Genomic DNA, 21,413 nt, shown 5'->3' with positions numbered 1-21,413 from the left:
ACACCTTTTCTCTGAAGCACCTGCAAGGCCAGGTGCCCTCCCCGAGCCTCAGCTTGAAAAACGAGGCATGAGCGCTGCCGGAGAACCATGCTGAGAACATAGACCATGCTGCTTACTTGACCTGGGGTCCAATCCCAGCCCCGACTGACATGCTGTAATCTTTGCTGGAGCCCCTTCCCCTCAGTGAGCCTCAGTTTCCTCCTCTGAGAATCGAGGCAACAACACACTTGCCTCACGAGATCATATCTGCACAAAGTGCTCAGGGTAGGCCTGGGCACCGGGATGTGCTCTTGGAGCTGCAGACACACAGGGATGTGGTGTGCCCAGGGGCTAAATGCCCAGGCTCCGGGCTCTCCCAGGGCTGAGGAGGGGGCATTCTGCTCTGTACTCTCACCCCACCTTCCCCCAGAGAGGCTGGGCATTTACCTGTGCTATATCTCAGGGGGAGCAGTCAAGATTTTGTTGGAGTGAAAACAGGAAAACTGTAGGCTGAATGAAGAAACTGCACAGCTGCCTGGGAGTGTGCCATGCTCTGGTCTGTTCATCCCTGGGGAGGCTGATGGGTGGCCCCGGGCAGGCAACAGGCACAAAGGGAGCTGCACCCCTGCCTTTTTGGTTGCATTGGGTCTTTGTTGCTGTGCATAGGTTTTCTCTAATTTTAGTGAGTGTGGGCTACTCTCTAGTTGCCGGGGCTTCTCTTATTGTAGAGCACGGGCTCTAGAGTGCTCGGTTTTCAGTGCTCAAGGCTCACAGGCTCTAGCGTGGGGGCTCAGTAGCTGTGGAGCCTGAGCTTGGTTGCCCCACAGCATGTGGAATCCTTCCAGACCAGGGACAGAACCCTCGCCCCCTGCATCGGCAGGTGGACTCTTGGCCACCAGATCACCGGGGGAATCCTGCCCTTGCCTTTGGGAGGAAGAGCACTGACGGAGCAGGTGGTAGTGAGGGCAGCGGCCGGCGCCGAGCCCGTGCACACAGCGAGGCCCTGCTCCAAGCATCTCGGAGGCGTCACTTCATTCGGTTGCCCCAGCAACACATGAGGCAGGAAGTACCACTCTCCCTATGTTCCAAGTGGGGAAACCGAGGCCCAGAGAGATTTTAAAATAATGCCCCAAATTACACAACTGGTTGAGGACAGTACCAGGATACAAAGCCAGGCAGTCTGGCTCAAGAGACGTTCTGTTTAACCACCAACCTGTACTCTTGATGACAACGGTAGTCATGACAAATACGTAACACATGAGAACCGAACCTAGCAGCAGCTGATGTATTTGGACCAGCTATGTCTCAGGCCCTGTGCTGGCTGCTTCAAACCCATGGTGTGTGTGTTTCCTCGCAGCCTTGGACCACAGAGTCTATCCTCACCTCCATTTTACAGACGAGGAAACTGAGCCTCAGAGAAACTAAGGAGCCTGGTGGAGACCACGCAGCTGGTTAGTGGTGGAGTTGTGACCTGGACACAGGCAGTCAGAGACCAGAGCCTGGGATATGCTGCTCACCAGATACCCCCAGGGGGGCCTGTGTGGGGCCTTTTCTGCCTGGTGTCCGGCAGGGGCTTGAGAGCCGAATCAGTCCCTGCACATGGCTAGAATTATCAGGCTCAGTGTAGTAGCCACACGTGGCAACATTCTGCCTTCAGCCTCGGAGCAAAAATATCAGGTCTTTAGAAAGTGGAAGGAGTGACAATATGGGGCAAAAACTCCATGGCACAAAATCAACGGGGACTCCAACTGCCACCAGCCACCTCCACCCCACCTCCAGCCACAGTGCCTAGGTATCCCCACAGTGGCCTCCTCCTGCCCTCACCCCAAACCCAGCCAGAGGGTGAGAGCCCTCGCCACTCTCCTCAGCTCAGGGTCAGGTCCTCCCCGGTCCACAGAGCCCCACGCCATCGGGGCTGACCCCTCTCTGCCCTCAGCAACTCCCACTCCCCCTCGCACTCATTCTGCTCTGGTCACATGGACACTGTTCCTCAAACGCACCAGACACACTTCCACCTCAGGGCCTTTGCCCTCCCCTTGCCCCGCCCCATGATTTCTGCTCGGTATCCTCCTTCCCTGGAGTTTCTGGAGATGGCCTGAGTTCTTCTTCCCAAGCTGACAGTGACTCTCCGAGTAGGTGTCTCCCCTTGACCTTGGCTTCCCAGCCTACACGAGCGGGGTGGGGCCCAGTGGACCCTGAGGGCCTCATGTTACCTTTCAGGGCTGTGCCCCCAGGAGGGGATCCTGGAGACAAGGGCCCTGCCTGCGGAAGCAGGGCTGCGGGCTTCCTGCCTGCCTGTCCGCCCGGGAATGCCTGGCCGTGTCAGCTCCATGTGGAGCTGAGAGCCTCTCATCGCCGCGCATCGCCTCTAAACAGCGCCGACAAATTGCTCTGGAAACCCAGGGGGCTCTGGAGTGTGTGCTGCCTTGAGAGAGGGCGGGGGGCCAGGTGGCTGCCCGCCTGGGATCGCTCAGCCCACTGCCGTGCCCGCAGCAGGCACTGGCGCCTGGCCCTGTGCCTGGAAGCCGGGCTCCCATGACGAATGTCTGGGGGCAGAGTCTGTGAAGTCACTGGAATCATCCACGGGCACAAGCTGCTACAGGCTGCAGCGGTTTCCACGGGAGGGCTGGAGCGCGCGGAGGGAGTGGGTGGGGGGTTTGGGCATGGCGGAGCCCTTCCCTTCCCTGGCAGTCAGTCAGTCCTTGAGTTGTGCTGGCAAACTCAATCCCTACTACCCCTGAGACAGCCCACGTTCCCCTGAGGAGCCCACAGTGATCTTAAAACACAGGTCAGATTATGTTCTGTGGCTCCCATGTCTCTCAGAACCAAAACCCAGCATCTGACCATGGTTGGTAAGCCTGCCTGAGCTGGGTCCCTGCCCACCGTGCAAATCAGACCTCCCGCCATTCTCCCATTCGGCCTGTCTGGCCAGCACAGCATCTACAGAACACTGCAAATGAGTTCACCTTCAGGGACTCGGCATCTGCTATTTCCCCTGCCTGGATCATTTCCATGCATCCTGTGAAATATCACCTCCTCCAAGAGGCCTTCCGGGACCTCTGCCTAGCTGGGTTTTCTTCCCAGACCTTATCTCCACCTGGCATATTAACAGCACATGGCTGCTCAGCTATCTGTCTGCCTCGCTTTCTCTCCAGGATAGTGTCAGTTCCACAAAAGAGGGACTTGACTTTGTCCACTGTGTTTCAAACGGTACCTGGCACACAGTAGGTGCTTTAGGGTCAGTAAACATAAGAACAGGGATTTCCCCTGTGGTTCAGTGGTAAAGAATCTGCCTGACAATGCAGGAAACACAGGTTCTATCTGTGGGTCAGGAAGATCCCCTGGAGAAGGAAATGGCAACCCACTCCAATATTCTTGCCTGGAGAATCCCATGGACAGAGAAGCCTGGTGGGCTACAGTCCACAGGGTTGCAAAGAGTCAGACATGACTCAGAGGCTAAACAACAATAAACATAAGAATAACACTCCTGGGGACTTCCCTGGTGGTCCAGTGGTTAAGAATCTGCTTTCCAATGCAGGGGACATGGGTTTGATCCCTGGCTGGGAACTAACATCCCACATGGCATGGGGCAACTAAGCCCACGTGCCACAACTACTGAGTCCACGTGCCCTAGAGCCCGTGTGCCACAACTAGAGAGTCCGTGCACCGCAACTAGAGAAACCCCGTGAGCTATAACCAAGAGCCTGCCTGCCGCAGTGAAGACCCAGCACAGCATTCCTCTCGGGACTGCTTGGCCCCAGTCTCCTCTGTTTTCTCACGAATCTCAAGACCCCCGTCTGCAGTAGCCTCCTGACATGAGCAGTCACCAGCACTGTCCCGGACCATTGTCGCCTCCCTTCTTACGTCCTGGCAGTACCACTGCTGACACAGTCACAGCTGCTCTGCCCTCTGGTCCAGGTCCCCTTCCTCCCTTCTCACTGATGTCTCAGCCTCAGACCCACCCCTGACACTTCTCCTCCAATCCTGCCTCCAGCACCATCTTTCAAAACATCTATCTGCCTGTATCATCCTTTCTGCTGAAACACTTCCTTGCTGCCCACAGTTCTTCAGACTAAGTCCAAACTCTGTGCTGTGGCTGACAGGGCCTTGCGTGGTCTGGCCCCTGACAAGCTCCTCAACTTCCCATCAGCTGCCCTCCCAATTTCCATCCTTGAGCCAAGGGGCCTGTGACCTGCCGGCACCCACCCTCCTCCCCACCCCAGGGCCTTTGCACTTGCTATTTCTGCTCATAGGGACCCTTTCTCCATACATCATCTTTCTATTTTCTTTTAAAAAAATTTGTAAAATAGCCCACATATAGCAAAGTGTACAAAACATATATGTACAATTTAACAAACAGTTACAAAGCAAACACCCACGTAACAGCACCAAGATGAAATCATCAGTTCCCCAGAAACCACTTTACCTGCTCCTTCCCCCTTAACCCTCTGGTCCTTGGTAGAAATGACTCCTCCTCAGGGAAATTATCCCTTCCCGCCCCACCCCCCACACCCCCCCCGCCCCCCCCCGCCCCCCGTTAGATCAGACAGCCCTCCAGCCATGCATCACATCCCCTCAGATCCCAGGAGGTTTGCCCTGCAGGCACTCCCCTAGCATAATTCACTCATTGCTTTTGTAATTATTTGCCTGCTGTCTACCCCAGCACCCTGTCTGTTCCAGGAGAGCGAGGGAACCTGTTTGAGGCAGAGAGCTGTGCATACACTTGATGCCTGCTACATAAATGAGCAAGAAGTGCTGGGCTACAAAGGCCCCAGAAGGAGACACAAGGGCAGCCACAGTGCTCGTGCCTGCCTGCGGGGAGCCGACTGGGCAGCAGGGTGTCGTTCTGGCCCCGCCCCAGGGAATGGACCTATGTCAGCAGAAGCACAGAGCTGCCCCAAGCGAAGGGCAGTGTGCGGCCAGCGGCAGTCAGAGGCACATGTGGGCCCCTTGAGCACAGCTGCTCAGGGACCCGCTGGGAAGAGGTGGGAGGGCCAGCGGGGTGAATGGGACCACACACCCTCTCTGTCTGGAACACTCCACCCTCCTCCTTCCCAGGAGCTCAGCCTCTTTTCTCCAGGGAAGCTCCCCCAACAGTGGGTCCGGCCCCTCCTCTGGGCTGCCACACCCTGAGGGCTTCCCTCACCCTGGCCCTGGCCACTATGGGCTGTCACTGGAGGCGGATCTGTCACCCACATTGACTGCGAACACTAAGGGCTCTGTCCCTAAATAGATGCTGATGCTCAGGTTGTCAGGACAGTCAGGCTTTGAGTTTGTGACAGCCTCAGGACTGGGAGAAGGCAATGGCACCTCACTCCAATACTCTTGCCTGGAAAATCCCACGGACGGAGGAGCCTGGTGGGCTGCAGTCCATGGGGTCGCGAAGAGTTGGGCACGACTGAGAGACTTCATTTTCAATTTTCACTTTCACGCATTGGAGAAGGAAATGGCAACCCACTCCAGCGTTCTTGCCTGGAGAATCCCAGGGACGGAGGAGCCTGTGGGCTGCCATCTATGGGGTTGCACAGAGTTGGACACGACTGAAGCGACTTTGCAGCAGCAGCAGCAGCAGGGCTTTAGGGACAGTCAGGGCCTCAGGTGGACTTCCCAGGCGTCTCAGTGGTAAAGAATCTGCCTGCCAATGCAGGAGATGTGGGTTCAGTCCCTGGGTTGGGAAGATCCCCTGAAGAAGCGAATGGCTAGCTACTTCAGGATTCCTGCCTGGAGAATCCCATGGATAGAGGAGTCTGGTGAACTACAGTCCACGGGGTTGCAGAGAGTTGGATACGACTTAGCAATTGAGCACACACTCAGGGTCTTAGTTAGGGACAGAATCAGGGCTTTGGTCAGGGACAGCTGCAGGCTATTAGTGAGAGGGTCAAGCTGGTTAGGGACAGTTTGGGACATTAGTTAGAAATAGCTCAGGTCCTTAGTTAGGGACAGTGTCAGGACCTTAATGACAGCATCAGGGTCTCAGCTAGGGACACTGACACAGCCTTAGTTAGGGACAGTGACTAGGCCCCCATTGTACAGATGAGGAAACTGAGGCCCAGAGAGGTTCGGTCATTTGTCCAAGGCCACACAGCCAAGACAAGGCAGAGGCAAGGCTCAAACCCGGGTGGGCTGACTCTGGAGTCCACACTCTCATCGACTGTGAAGGTATTTATTTCTTTAAATCAATTCATTTAATTTTCCTTAACCTGTCCAAGGCAGTATCTGTAAAATCAGGGGATGGGTTGATAACACTTTTCCTAATATCCATTTAAAATAAAACATTTTCCTCCTCGCACCACCCGAATTACCTTGAGCACCCCATTTTGGAAAAGGCTGCTCCACACTAAAGCCTGGTTGCCTAGGAGAAAACTTCAGGAAGCAGCTTTAATGAGCAGATAAGAATGATTTGCAATTAGCATCAATTGTCTGCATGCAAATTAAAGCTCCCAACCACAGGGCCCTCTTTGGAAGCGGTGCCGCTCCCATTTTACCCCCTTCATTTCTGGGTTCAGCAAATCCTTCTCTCAGACACAGGGTAATTTTGTCCCCACTCCTCCTGCCTCAGCCACGGTCGACTCCCCAGCACCGCTGCTTTTATAGCACACATTCCAAAACGCTTCAGCTACTCAGCTTTACTACTCAGGCCTGCGCCCAGCAGGGGAGACCCGGGCACCCCATGGCAGCGAGTCCCTCTTGGTGGGTGCCCTCAGACGTGTCTCAGTGATGTCTGTCTCCCTCAGTGGATGGTGGGTGAGGGGAGGGCAAGGCGTCTCATCTGAATTTGCGTGCTCCTTCTCTTCAGCTCTCAGCCTAGAACGTGGGACAAAACAAGTCCCTGAGAGATATTTGTGAATGAAATGAATGGGTAGATTAATGAATGAAGGAGCTGTTCAAAAGAGCCTGTGAGCTCAAATGATTCAGATCCATCTATCTAAGGACTTCCCCGGTAGTCCAGTGATTAAGACTCTGCCTTGTGTCGAAGAGCAACTAAGCCCGTGTGCTTCTACTTCTGAGCGCATATGCCTCAATTGGAGGGCTCAAGCACCCTGGAGCCCGAGGACCTCAACGAAAGATACTGTGTGCTGTGACTAAGACCTCACACAGTCAGTAAATTAAAAAAAAAAAAAGAGATCTGTCTAGTGAGGCGGACTGTGACAGAGACTTAGGTCTCCGTGAGACCCTTCCTCTCCACACTCGCCGTTCTCCTGGCCCCTGACTCCAGGAGGGCTGAGGCCAGGGGGAGGGCAGCACTGACACGCGAGCACCCCCAAACACGGCGGTTTCCAAACCGGTCAGTGTCAGGAGCCCCTTGGTCTTAGAATCCAGTTACACTTAAATCTCTAAGCTCTAGGACCCTCACACTACGGCATAGTTTTCTTTCCAGCCAACGCCAATCTCTCAAATACTGGCTTTCAAGCGATGAGCAGCAGAACCTGAGTCTGGTAAGACCACTCACTGAGAGGTCATGCGATCCTTGAAGGAGGTAGCGAGCAGCACTCACACATTCTGAATGGACTAGACTGGACTAAAGGGCTTTGCACCATCACACTAAGAATTTCGAGGGAGACTTTTGCTCTACCTTTTTAAAAACCATTTTTTTTTTTTTTGACCATGTCTTGTGGCGCATGGGATCTAGTTCCCTGACCAGGGATCCAACCCGTGCCCCTTGCATTTGAAGCAGTCTTAACCACTGGAACACCAGCGAAGTACTGCTTCACCTTTGAAAAAAACCCAGACATTTCTACACAGACCAAGACCCAGGGCCATTGGGGGCTGTGGTCAAAGAGGCCCGAGGCAACTGCCAGGTGTGTGTGTTCTGTGCAGAGAGAGGCTCAGGTCTGGGCACTGGCCAGGGTGTCAGGAAGCCAAGGGAGATGAAGATCCCTAAGGCGGTCCCGGCCCCTGCTTGTCAGGGGAAGGAAGGGAGGCGTCCACACTGTGGACCTGGGAAGGTGGACCCACACTTAGGGGTCCACACTTGGGGCTGCAGCACTGTACTCATTGCCCGGGGCCACAGACCTCACAGGGTCCCTGGATCAGGCTGAGTCCTGTGACGGCAGGATGGCACCTCGTGGCTTCCATCAGATTCTCAAGTGTATGTGGTGCACGGGCTTCCCAGGTGGTGCCAGTGGTACAGCACCTGCCTGCCAATGCAGGAGACTTAAGAGACACGGGTTGGATCCCTGGGTCAGGGATAGCCCCTGGAGGAGGGCATGGCAACCCACTCCAGTATTCTTGACTGGAGAATCTCATGAACAGAGGAGCCTGGCGGGCTATAGTCCATGGGGTCACAGAGAGTCAGACACCACTGAAGCTACTGAGCACACACGCACGCCCACGCGGTATAGACTCCAGGCTGTTGGTTAGTCAATGCCTGCTTGTTCTCACTTATTCCCCTGTCTGCCTCTCTACCAGTGGTTCTCAAAGCACGGTCTGGGGATCGACAGCATCAGCACCGACACAGAACCCTGTACAAATGCACATTCTCAGGCCCTGCCCAGTAGGTTAGGGGAATGTGTGTTGAACAGCCCTCCAGTGGAGACCATCTGGGGTCCACACTGCCCTTTACTACGGAGGCTGGAAGGCTAGGCCAAGTTTCCCCAGACTTCCTTGCAACTAACATGGCCAGGTGACATTGCCTGTGGAAGGGGTTCTGGGAAAGCTTTTGCTTTTTCCACAGTCAGGGAGCAACAAGGATGCTACCCTCTTCCCTCTGTTCTCTGCCCCCAGGCCTCTCAGGGCACCACAGCCATCTGGAGACCAGGAAGTCGCAGCCAGTATGAGGACGACGACGGAGCAGGAAGACACAGGGTGCCAGGCCTCAAGGCCCTCCCTGAGCTGCTGCTGTACTAGCCCAGCTCTGCCCTCCCTGGACTTCCAAACGGGGAACTGTTAAATCTCTATTTGCTCAAGCCTCTGTGGGTCTGGTTTTCTATTACCTTCAGCCAAATGCACTCCTAATAGAAAGAGTGTGTGACTCCCAGTAGGCATAAAAACTACTGGTCTTGGGAAAGAGAAAAAGGAAAGAGACTGAGGGTCAGAGTGAACCAGAGACAGACAGTTAAGGATTTTCCTTCCTCTACTGAGATCCTTAAAGGCCAGTGGATGGGTAGCCAGGGATGGTCCATGGTATCCCAGATCTGTTAGCAAACTAATGTGTGAGCACATCCATCTGTGAGCATATTTCTGGGGAGGGGAGCTCCACCATCAGGACTGTAGGGGATGTGGAAGGTTGTCAGAACCCCTGAAGAACTGGGGCTAGATTCGGAGCCTTACCTGGACTGCCTGGATGGGTCGCGGCTGCCCCCGGCCAGGCCTGTTGGGGTGCTGGAGCCTGAGGAGTACAGCTTCGGTCGGTAGCCCTTGTTCTGTCCAGTGATGCCCGGGGCGGGCGAGACCTCCCGCCGCCGGTCTGCTTGGTGAGACCTCCCGGTGGCCTCGCGCCCACCCCCGCAGAGGCCCATGCTTCCCGGGGGCTTGTGCGGCTTGGCTGGTCGAGGTGTCTTGGCCAGAGACACGCAGCCGGGGCTGGAGGTGTAGAGGGTGGTGTCGATGCCACTGTCGCTAGAGCCGCCCTTGGAGAGAGGGTCTTGCTCGGGCTCCAGGGGGTCCAGGGGGTCGAACCAACGGTCATCGCTGTGGCTGCTGGAAGCATTGCTGGAGAGGGTATTGCTGCTGGAATGACTGGAGTACTGGGGCTCCCCCTGGAAGGCAGGAGAACTGTGTCATCATTCCTAGACTCCAGGTAGGGGGCAACCTACCCTCCCACTGGGGTTCACCTCATAGCTGAGCGTGAACCCTGGAGCTAGACAGCTTTGAACTCTGGCTCTCCTCAGGCCACTAATTGAACTTCCCTGTGCCTCAGTTTCTATATCTGTGAAATGGGCTGACAATAACCCTGCTCCATGGGGTGGCTCAGAGGGATAAACGACACTGCTTACGTAACGTGCTGCCAGCACTAAGCTCAGTGTGTCTGGAGCTGAGCTCCTGGCCTTCCCTCCTGAATTCGCCTCTTCCTTGTCTCCTAAGGGCACCTCCGTCGTTTCGGCTGTCCTTACCCAAGAGCTGTGGAGGCACTCTGGACCTTGATTTTGCTCTCACACCCATATCTAGTCCAACGGCAAATCTTGTTGCCTGTGTCTTCAAAACAGATCCAAACCTGCCAGCTTGCCTCCCTTCAAGACTCCACCCTGGTCCTGTCTGCCACTGCGTCCCACTGGACCATGGCAGCAGCCTCCTCCTGTCTCCCTCCTCCTGTCTGTCTTTCCTCACCCCCGGACCCCAAGCTGTGCCCTACATGCAGCCAGGGACAGGCTGTGAACACTCATGTCCATTCACATCTGTTCCCTGCTCAGAACCCTCCTTCTCACTAGGGAAAAGCCAGAGTCCTCCCCATGGCCCCTGGGGCCCTGCATGATCTGGGTTCCAGTCTCTAACTTCATCTCCTTCTTCCTCTCTCTGGATCACTCCGTTCCAGCCACAATGACCTCCTCGCTGCTCTGAGCACGCCAGGCGCACTGTTCTCTCAGGGCCTTTGCACTTGCTGTTTCCTCTGCTTGCAATGCACTTCCCTCAGATGATTTTCCTGGGTTGCCTCTTACTTCAAGGTTTTGTTTACAGGTCACCTCCTCGAAGGCCTTCTCTGACCACCTCATCTAAAGCAGCTACGCCTGACATTCTCTTTAACTGGACTTTTTATTTGCAGTAAGAATCAGTTCTAATCATTATATAATGAATCTGTTTCTCTGCTGACTGCTTGTTGCCCACACTGGAAAGTCAGCCTTGTGAGCACAGGGGCCTACCTGTCCTCTTCATCCCTGGGGTCCCAGTACCTGGACCATGGTACATGCTCATCATTCACTCACTGAATGAATGGATGTGAAGAGACTGCCAAGTTCTCAGTCTCTTCCCGGGCACACAGGACTACATCCCCCAGCTCCCCTTGCAGTGATGTGTGGCCACGTGACAGCATCCTGGCCAATGTAACATTACACGTGGATGTCATTTATGCCATTTGTCTAGGTCTGAGCCACAAAACGTCCTCTCTCCCTCAACTGCTGGAAAGAGGCAGGGGCCCGGTAGAGGGCTCTGGTGCCCTGAGGCTACAAGAGGGAGGGAGCCTGGGTTTCTGAATCCTGCAGAAAGCTGCTTGCTGAACAACCACACTGAATTGCTACATTAGAGGGGAATAAACTTTATTATGTGAGGTCACTGGGACCTGGGGATCATCTGTTACAGCAGTTTGTTGTTTAGTCACTCGGTCGCGTCCGACTCTCATGACCCCGTGGACTGTAGCCTGTCGGCCTCCCCTGTTCATGGCATTTTCCAGATAATAATATTGGAGTGGGGTGCTACTTCCTCCTCCAGGGGATCTTCCCAACCCAGGGACTGAACTCGCATTTCCTGCATTGGCAGGAGGATTCTTTACCACTGAGCCACCTGGGAAACAGTTAACCTATTGCTAAAGATTGAACAGTCTGTGTCCCCCAACATGCGTACACTGAATTCTAATCTGATGGGATGGTACTAGGAGGGAGGGCCTTTGGAAAGTGATTAGGTTATGAGGGTGGAGCCCTCATGAATGAGATTACCAATCCCTATGTATTTTCATGTGTTTATCCTATATATGTTTATACAGTCCTCATGAAGGGGGTTATAGAGTCCATATATACATTTATATCCTTAAAAAAGAGATCACAGAGAGCTCCCTTCACACATGAGGTGAGGCGAAGGCTGTCCATGAACCAGGAAGCAGGTTCTCATCAGACACCGAATCTGCCTGTGCCTCAACCTTGGACTGTCCAGCCTCCAGAACTAGCAGAAATCAGTAACTGCTGTTTATCAGCCATCCAGTCTGTGGTGTTTTAGTTAGGGAAGCCTGAGCTGGTGGAGACACCCACCATGGCTGATGGAATGAGGAAATCGTGGCTCAAAGGGGTGAGTGATTTGCTCAAGATGAGATGGACGGTGGGGGCTGGAGCCAGGATGCACCACTGGCTGGGTCTAACTCCAGACCAGCCATGTAGCCCCTTCTGCTGGAGTGGAGGGGGGCGGAGGAGGAGCACGCCCAGGTGAAGCTGTGAAGCAGTCCAGCTGTTGGCAGCCAGGGCGGGCCAGGCAGCTGGCTCCCGTGGCCCTGGCTCCCCAGGGTTGGCGGGCGGGGCCCAGACTCACCTTGGAATGCCTGTTGGGGGAATCTTTGCCTGCTGTGTCCTGCCTGGAGGCGTGCTTGCTCCCGTTGCTTCCAGCCATGGCCGAGAGCCGGGCCTGGGCAGGCACATGCCACAAAGGCTCTGCAGTGCAACAGGAGACACACCAGTGGTTAGAAGCGACTCAGGCATCCACCGGAAGCATCTGGCGCTACATGTGGCTTTGACGGTCCCATTCCTCTGCCAGCTTGTGCCCATGACACGGCCATGACCCCATCCGCTCAGGCCTTAGGGTCTAGCAACACTCAGGAACAGAGGATTTACTGAGCACTTACTAAGTGCCAGGCACCATGCTAGTGCTTTACATAGCTTAACTTAGTGAAGCCTTACTGTAACAACCCTCAACCCTCAGAGGAGGCTGAGTGCATTTTCGGCCTTCCGGGCCACCTGGATTTTCTATTTTATAAATTATTTGTCCATATGCTTTATAAATTTTTCTATGGAACTGACCCCTTTCTGGCAAGCAGGGCTCTTTTTTCTTTTTCTGTTGGCCACATCACGTGGCATACGGGATCTTAGTTCCCTGATCGGGACTGAACCACTCCCCTAACCCCCGGCCCCCATGCAGTGGTGGTGCAGTTTTAACGACTGGACTACCAGGAAGTCCCTGAACAGGGTTCTTTATATATGCAAAGTAGCATTCTTTGTTGGTTAACCATGCACAACTTTTTTGGTTAAATGGAAGTACAATCATAATAAGCACTGTTTGACAATTTAACTCTAACTTCACAGATAAATATACTGACACTTGCTTTTTGCTGTGTATCTTCATGACACACATTCACATAACTGAACTGCAAGTTATCTTATTTTTAACAGCTGCAGAGTTTTCCATCATTGAATGGACATCAATTATCTAGCCAGTTTTCTACTGATGGATATTCAGGTTATTTTCAATTTTTCTTAACATTTTGGTGGCCTTTTCTCTACATTCAACTTTGAGCAAGTGCAGAATTGTGTCTGGGACAGAATTCTCTAAGTGAAATGGCTGGTTCAAAGGCGAAACAGGTTTAAAATCATGATGGCTGCTATGGGTGTAAATTAGCCTAAACTCCCAAGGCTGGTCAACGTGCCTGAATGGAGCATCAGATCTTAAAAAAACACACAACCTCTGGGAAGAATGGATACATGTATACGGCTGAGTCTCTCTGCTGTCCACCTGAAACTACCACATCATCGTTCCTTTTCTAAAAAATGATTGATTTTTGGCTGTGCTTCTTTGCTGCATGCAGGCTTCATCTAGCTGCGGCGAGCAGGGGCTACTCTCTAGTCGTAGGGCGTCGGGTTCTCACTGCAGGGGCTGCTCTTACAGAGCACGGGCTCTAGAGTGTGGGCTTCAGTAGTTCTACACGGCTTTAGTGACCTCTGGCATGTGGGATCTTCGCAGATCAGGGATTGAACCCGTGTCTCCTGCACTGGCAGGTGGATTCTTTATCACCAAGCCACCAGGGAAGGCCCTATCACAACACTGTTAATGGGCTATACTCCAACATAAAATCGAAAGTTAAACACATGTACACACACACAATCTAAATGGAGGGCTAATTAATATCTATCAAACTTACACAATGCGTTAACAGAGGACCCAAACCTCGGTGGTCTAACCCCAGAGTTCACACTTTTGATCAGTGCTGTAGTTAAAATACTCACAATAATGATAATTATTACTAAGCACAAGTTGTGTCCAGTATTACTATAAGCCCTCTGCCTGCGTTACCTTGCTATAACCACTCAGTGATATTATGAGGTGGACGTTAGTACCAGTTTAATAGATGAAGGAGAACATCAAGACTCAGAAAGGTTAAAAAACTGGTCCAAGGTCACACAGAGCTTCAGGCCTATGCTCTCAACCCTGGCAACCTCTCTGCGCTTCCCCAGCGACGACAATGCTAGCAACAGTGCAGAATAAGTGCTCCGGAAGCTGGAGTCGCCATTCTCTGAATGATGGGCTGGGTCCTGTGCTGGGGCCAGACAGGTGTGATCTCACTGGATCCCAAAACCACCCTGCAAGGAGAGACACTTAGGGTGTCCACTACAGAAAAAGGACCTGAGGCTGGGAGAGATGAGGTCATTGGCAAGGTTATACAGCTGACTCAGAACTTCCCACCAGGCCCATCGGAGCCTGAGTTCACCACCATACACACACCGCTGCCCCTGTTGCAACCTTAGGGGGCTCTGGGCCCATGTTCCTGATGGGGAAGGTGGGCGTGGAGGGTCAGGGAGGGCACTCAGGGACACAGAGAGAGCCGCCTGACTGCACACAGTCGAGGGTGTCACTGCCCACTATGCCCACCTGCTTCAACCTCCAGAGATGCTTTTCTTCCTGGGAGGTGTCCAAGACGCCCAGGAAGCACTGGTCTTCTGGGAGGAGGGCCGAAAATGCCAGGAGACCACGTTTCTGCAGAGAGCCAAGCCCGTGGCAGTCACACCCAGCTCTTCTACCACCTAGGACACCATGGCTCCCACACTTCTGTCTCTGGTGGGACATGTCCCCACGACTTCAGCCTTGTACATACAGCTGCCCACACACCTCCATGGAGTGTCTACCAGGCACCCACTACTGGACATGGCCAAAGCCAGCTCCTTATCTTCCCCCAAACCTCCATCTCTCGTCTCCTCTGTCCTTTTGGCTGCTCAGGTCAGAAACCAGTAATCATCCTTGAACCTCAGGAAATCCTAACTTTACCTCCAAAGAACTGTATCCAGAACCTGGCAACCTCTCCCCCTCCACTGGCCCTGCCCCATGCGAATCTGTAGCCAGAGGAACTCTGTGAACACCTAGTTAGATCCTATCCCCCTCTGCTCAGAAGAGCTGAGCCCCGTGGTTCTGAGTAAAGGACAAAGTCCCTGCTGTCCCCGCCACCTCCCTTGGCCTCGTCTCCCACCATTTCTCTAGCCCCTCTGCCTCTTTATCCAACACCAGACCCCCTGCCACCCGGGGTTCTTCGCTCAGCAGTTCCCTTTCCCTGGAATGTTCTCCCAGCTGTCTCCCTCACATTCTTCTAGCCTCTCCTAAAATGTGATTTGTTCAGAGACCTCCTCAGACCCCACAAATCACTTTCCAGGAACTATGCTTATTTCCAGTTAATATTCAGCTCACACTGTGGTTGAGGGACTATGGTGGTATATGCAGCAGGCATGGGTCAAAGAGAGGTCCTATTACAGAACCAGTAGGTCCTGGTCCAAATTTCAATGCAGCTACTCACCAGCCGGGACCTCGGACAAGAGACACCCTTTCAGGGCCTCACCTTTCTTGTTTCTAAAATGGGGTGGTCCCAGTGGCCCCTCTGTTGTGTTCCTGAGATGATTAAACAGAAGGGAGTGTGGAGCACCTGAAACTGTGCTACTGTTGCTGTGACCACAGTCATCTGACCAGGGCTGGGCACTCCCCCACATCCATCCCCTCTGCTGGATTCCCCCCACCCTGGAGCTTGAATACACTCTGGACTTTATGGTGACTTCTGGGCACAGATCACCCTGATCTGTGAGCGTGCAGGGAAATATCGGCCAACTTACAAGGTCTCAAGGCGGTGAGAGGGGAATAGGGCCGTGGGGGACTGAAGATGGAAGGAAGGAGGGCCCACGGAGAGCTTCTGTGACTCCCTTATCTGGGGCCCATAGTGAATAGTGAACGCTGGGGAAGTTTCCTCCCCACTTACACCCTGGTGTAATGACATCTCCCAGCAACAGGTTTCTCTTTTTCTGGGAGCAGAGATCACAGACCTGCGTGCAGGTGGGATCAAGTGTGCTGAGTGGAGGAGCGAGCCGTGTCTGCAGGCCCCGGAGGCAGCGGACCTGGGGGGAGTGTGGTCGGGGAGGAGGCAACCTGCTTGGCTGAAGTCCAACTGTTGTCCCTGGTTTAACAGAACCATGGACTGCTGATGCCCACGTGCTGCAACTACTGAAGCTTGTGTGCCTAAAGCCTGTGCTCCGCAACGAGAAGCCTGTGCACTGTAATGGAAAGTAGCCCTCGCTCTCCACAACCAGAGAGACTGTGCATAGCAACGAAGATTCAGTGCAGCCACAGACAAAGGAAAGGAGGAGGGAAGAAAATTTAAGAAAAAGAGACACATACAGAGGGAGAGAACCATGGCGTGGAGGTGCTGAGGAATTCTCCAGGCTGCTCACCTGGGGAACAGGGTGCACGCGCCTCTCTCCTTGCCCCATAGCACCTGGGGGGTAGCCAGTGATGTGCAGACATGGGCAACCCCCATGAGAACTGCCTGGATATTCTCAAACACCCACTGTGTGGACATCTCCATCTCCTCCCCCTCCGACGTTAGCACCCTCCGATTCTTCATTGATTTTCTTTCTTCTGAACCTACCTATCACCTGCTGGTTCTCACAGTTTCAAAGGGCTAACACCTTTGTTAGGAGACATCACGTTGAAGACATTCATCCAAGGAGTATATGTCATGATTAATACTTATACACAGGAGAGTAAACAGATGAGAAGACTTTTAGTCTCACCAGGCATCAGAAAAATGCAAATGAAACACACAATGTGGCACCACTGTGTGCCCACCAGGAAGGGCTGAAATGAGAAAAGCTGGGGAAGACTGAAGCCGCTAAGAACTCTCTCTCTCTCTAAGAGATTTGACAATCTCTTAGAAAGTTAAATGCATAACCCAGCAATTCCACTCCTGGGTATATTCCCTGCAGAAACGTGAGCACATCTTCAGAAAAGGCAGGTACAAGGATATTCCTGGCCGCACTGTTCTAAGCAACCCCAAACTGGTCCAATCTAAATGTCCTTCAAAGCTAGAATGGGGTAAGACATTGCGGGTCATTCAGACAGTGGATATACTACTCAGAACTGCGCTGTGACAGTCATGTGGCTGGCCCTCACCAACACAGTACTGAGCCACAGAAGTCACAATCATGTATACACACACACAGCATGTCCAGTGGGAATCTACGTTCCATATGCGTGAAGTTTAGAACCAGGCAAGACTAAACCTGGCCGTGAGAAACAGGGTGTGGTGGCCTTCGGGGGTGCTGACTAGGAGGGGCTGGGGCCTGCCAGGAGGCTGGCCATGTCTCTCTCGCCCTGGGTGTGGAACAGGGGTGTGTTCACTTTGTGATTATATTATCACACGAGATGCTCTGGATTTGGGCTCGTGTCTCAGCATAACAATTGAGAAACAGCATCGAAGGCTTTCTGTAATGAGCAGTCAGGACACTGCCGGTTCTGCTCAGCCCCCCGCCCCCAGAGGACCACTTTCAGATGTCCCCTGGCAGTCCCCTCCTCCGGGCTGCACATTTGTGCTCCAACTCCTGCTTGACAGCAACGGCAGACCCCGCCTGCTGATGCCCTGTCTGGATGGACACTGGTCCCTACCGCTCTCCCAGAAGCCTTCTCTAACCTTACATGGTGCACTAACAGCTTGCTTTCATGTTTTATCCATCACTGACAGGGGGAGGGGCTTCACCCGTCACACTGTGGGTAACGGGTCATGCAGGGTGGGGCCACGGGCGTGGCTGGCCTGGGGGGGCCCTACCTGGCTTCTGACGCTCCATGGTGCTCTCCTGGCTGGTCAGGCCGCCTGATGAGGAGTCACCGCTGGATGTCCCGTCGTGGCTGAAGTGGGGATCAAAAGACAGCAGCGGGTGTGGGGCAGCCGTGTACCTGCAGGGGAGCGAGAGCAGGCGGGCACAAGGTGAAGGGCTGGTGTGTCAAAAACCACCTGAGGCCGAGACTTGCTTGCTGGGGGTTTTAAATACCCGGGAGGCTCCTTGAGGCTGGGAGGCTGGATGAGTAAGCCTGGAAACGTGCTATTAACTGCGGGTCAGGAATGAGCTCTGTCCAGGAAGCATGCCAGGGAGCCGGTGGCGGCAGGGCACGTGGGGCCAGGTGGGGTCTTCAGGGAAAGGGCGGGGGCAGAAGCCACTCAGGACCTAGGCTCCTCTAGAGTCCCATTTCTTTTTTCGGCTGTACCACACAGCATGTGGGATCTTAGATCCCTGACTAGGAATCGCTCCATGCATTGCAAGCACGGGGGACCTAATCACTGGACCGCCAGGGAAGTCCTCCGGGGTTCTGTTTCTTGGCTATGAAATGGGGTGCGCTGCTGTCAGCAGCCCCTACTCCTAGGCTGGTCTTGGGCTCCCTCTCTCTCTGATGGAAGAGAGCAAAACAAGGCAGCCATTTGTAGGTCCAGGAGGCCTGGAAGTAGGCCGCTTGGGGGATCAAACTTCTCCTTGGCCTCCTGCCCAGCCAGGTTCAGTCACTTCCTTGCCCCGACAGTTTCCCAAGCTGTCAAGAGGCAACTGTAGTAAGTCTTTCCTTGTAGGACTGAATGCGTTGAGACTGACACGTGATACAACTGGCTGAGGGGCCGGAACCAAATCTGTCTGGCTCTCTGCTGGAGGAAGGGGCTGCAGGGTAGAGGTTGAGGGCTCAGGAGTCAGCACAAGGCAGGTCTGGGCCCAACCCTAGCTCCATCCCTCACTAGCTGCATGACCTTGGCTGGGCAAGTGCTCATCAGTTTGAGCTGCAGTTTTCCCACCTGAAAAATGACATTTTCTACCACACAGGGTTGTGGAGGGATGGAATAATAAAGCTGTCTCCTAGAGAGAGATTCTCCTGGAGGTGGGCCCTGCAGAGCCACAGGCAAGGCCTGAGGTTTAACAGAGGGACTGGCAAAGGTTCTCTGTGGCCTCGCGTCCCAGAGACATTCTCTGTGAACCCAGAGCCTGTGGGTGCCTCCCAAACATCCATTCCACCTCAGATCAGAATCCATCATGGTGGAAACCCTCTCTCTGACTGGGGTTGGTTAGGAAAGGCAGAGGACATGTGAGAGGATTTGAGTTATTAAGTTTCATTCCCATGAAGTACTTCTGATTCTTCACCTGACAAACACATGGCAGGGCCACTCTTCCAGCCCTTTGAGACTGGCTGGTTGGGGCTGTGTGACGATCAGGGAGTTGTGAGGGAGCCTGGGTCCTAAGAGGTCCACTCAGTGGTGGACCTGAAGTGTAGGTGCAAAATAAACCTGGGTTGACTTGTTGTTATTTAGTTGCTCAGTTGTGTCTGACTCTGCAACCCCATGGACTGTAGCCCGCCAGTCTCTTCAGTCCACGGGATTTCCCAGGCAAGAATACTGGAATAGGTTGCCATTTCCTTTTCCAGGGGATATTCCTGACCCAGGGATCAAACTCGTTAGCAGGCAGATTCTTTATCGTGGAATCACCTGGGAAACCCCTTCACTGACTTAAGTCACTGCAATTTTCAGGTCTGTTAACCAGCATAACCTGACTGAGATAGGGGAAGTCTGCTCAGAGCTTGTGAAGTCTCCTTGCTCCAGAGGGAGATGACAAGGAAAGATGCCCTCTCTTCCTCATCAGATGTTGCCGGGTCCAAATACGACATCACTTGCAGCTGTTGCCCTCTCCCAACCAGTCTGAGAACACGGCCAATGCTGAATGTGGAAGAGACTGGGCAGGAAGAGCCACTGGGCCCTTCATAATGTTGTCAAGGTGCTGGATTAACCTCCCTGGGAACTGCTCTGCCTCTGAACCCTCTTTTCTGGGAGACAACAAATTCCTGCAATGTTTGGTTACTTGCAGCCAGAAGCATTCCACGGGCACAAACCCTGGACTTTGGAGGAGTCGCTGAGCCTCCATTAATCAAGCTGATACTGTGATTCCTCACTTGTTTCCTGTGCCTGAACTTGAAACTTGAGAGGGTAATGAACTGGAATCCCACCCCCAAAATCCAAAAGAAGTTAACTGACTTCTCTGGGGTCACCCTGCCAGTCCAAAGCCAGGGCTGTCTCTGCAAAGACCAACTCTGAGCTCCTGGCTTTCATGTATACAGGCAGCAGAGAAGTGCTGCAGAGGTGCACTGGACTTTCTGAAATCTTATCTTTCCTCACCTGCCAGGAAAACACGTATTATCCCCACTTCTCCAGGCCCTGAACTCTAATGCCTCCAGGAAAAAAAGACACTACTGACAGGTGAATGGATAAAGAAGATGTGGTGTATATATGTGTGTGTGAAAGAGACCAAAATTGGGTTGTTTGTAGTGACGCAAGTGATGTAGAGTCTGTCATACAGAGTGAAGTGTGAAAGAGAAAAGACAAATACCATATATTAATGCACATACATGGAATCTAGACAAAGGATATTGAGGAACCTGTTTACAGGGAAGGAATGGAGACACAGATGTAGAGAACAGCTTTGGGGACATGGGGGTGGTGGGAGAAGGGGGTGGGATGACTTGAGAGAACAGTGCTGAGCGCAGAACAGAGAGCTGGGGGGAGCTGCCGCATAGCACAGGTAGCTCAGCGTGGTGCTCTGCGATGACCTAAGTGGGGTTGGGGGTGGGGTGTGAGGGAGGCTCCAAAGGGAGGAGATAAAATGTAGACACGTGGTTGATGCGAGCTGTAGAACAGCAGAAACTAACACAACACTGTAAAGCAGTTATACGCTATTTAAAAACAAAAAGCATAGGGAGTCTTCACCTTACTGGCTGACTTAGCAGCCAGCCAACCTCCTGGTAAAATGTGACTCCAGTATTGCTGGAAGTTGAAGTGTTGATGGGTTTATTTCATTTTTTGAAAACACCTGAATCAAATCCTGAGTGCTAAAGGAAAATGGTCGGCGCTTGCTAGATTTGTAAGAGGCAGACACTACAGGCACTTCCCTCAATGTCTATTCTCTGCTTCCACCATGGTAGCAGAATCCAAATAGCATTGGTGGCAGCAATGCGATGGGTTATCAGACTACATTTCCCAGACTCCCTTGCTTTATTCCAATGAAATAAAAGCACTACATGCGACTCCCCTGGCAGCATGGTGTGGGATCTTAGTTCCCCAATCAGGGATTGAACCTAGGCCCTGACAGTGAAAGAACAGAGTCCTAACCTCTGGATTACTGGGGAATTCCTCGATGGACTATCTTTAGCTGAACAAATGTTTTCAGCGTCATCTCTCAGCTAACTGTCTTCTATCAAGAAAACCTGTACTTTGTTCACTCACGTAATTCTTTCACTAAAAAGCCTTCTTCCCATCCCAATGGAAACTGACTGGCCTATGCTGACCATTCTTTAGATGCTGAATATGTCCCATTTGGGGCCATCTGTATCACTGCCAAATCCTGGTCAAGCTGATGGAACTAGGACATTCCAGCATCTCACCATGCACAGCTCTGGGCAAAACTCCCCAGAAGCAGGCCTGGGCTGCCAGGATCTTTGCTTTGAACTTCCTACTCTGCCACGTAGGAAAGTAC

General features: G+C 53.2%; 1 protein-coding gene across 5 annotated transcripts in view; it reads right to left on the bottom strand.

Moving 5' to 3' along the window:
- SIPA1L3 (signal induced proliferation associated 1 like 3) overlaps positions 1-21,413 on the bottom strand; it is a 253,444-nt gene that overhangs the window by 35,042 nt on the left and 196,989 nt on the right. For 4 of the 5 annotated variants that reach the window (XM_018062310.1, XM_018062313.1, XM_018062312.1 and 1 more), the window contains exons 13-16: positions 17,684-17,811; positions 14,476-14,580; positions 12,148-12,266; positions 9,250-9,677 (exon numbers count right to left, since the gene is read on the bottom strand). In XM_018062310.1, coding sequence (XP_017917799.1) covers positions 9,250-9,677; positions 12,148-12,266; positions 14,476-14,580; positions 17,684-17,811 — 780 coding nt within the window. The remainder of the gene's footprint in view (positions 1-9,249; positions 9,678-12,147; positions 12,267-14,475; positions 14,581-17,683; positions 17,812-21,413) is intronic. The other variant, XM_018062314.1, reaches the window with a different exon arrangement.

This window comes from Capra hircus, chromosome 18, assembly GCF_001704415.2.
Source record: "Capra hircus breed San Clemente chromosome 18, ASM170441v1, whole genome shotgun sequence".
Taxonomy (NCBI): Eukaryota; Metazoa; Chordata; class Mammalia; order Artiodactyla; family Bovidae; genus Capra; species Capra hircus.
This window is presented reverse-complemented; position numbering and strand designations above follow the sequence as displayed.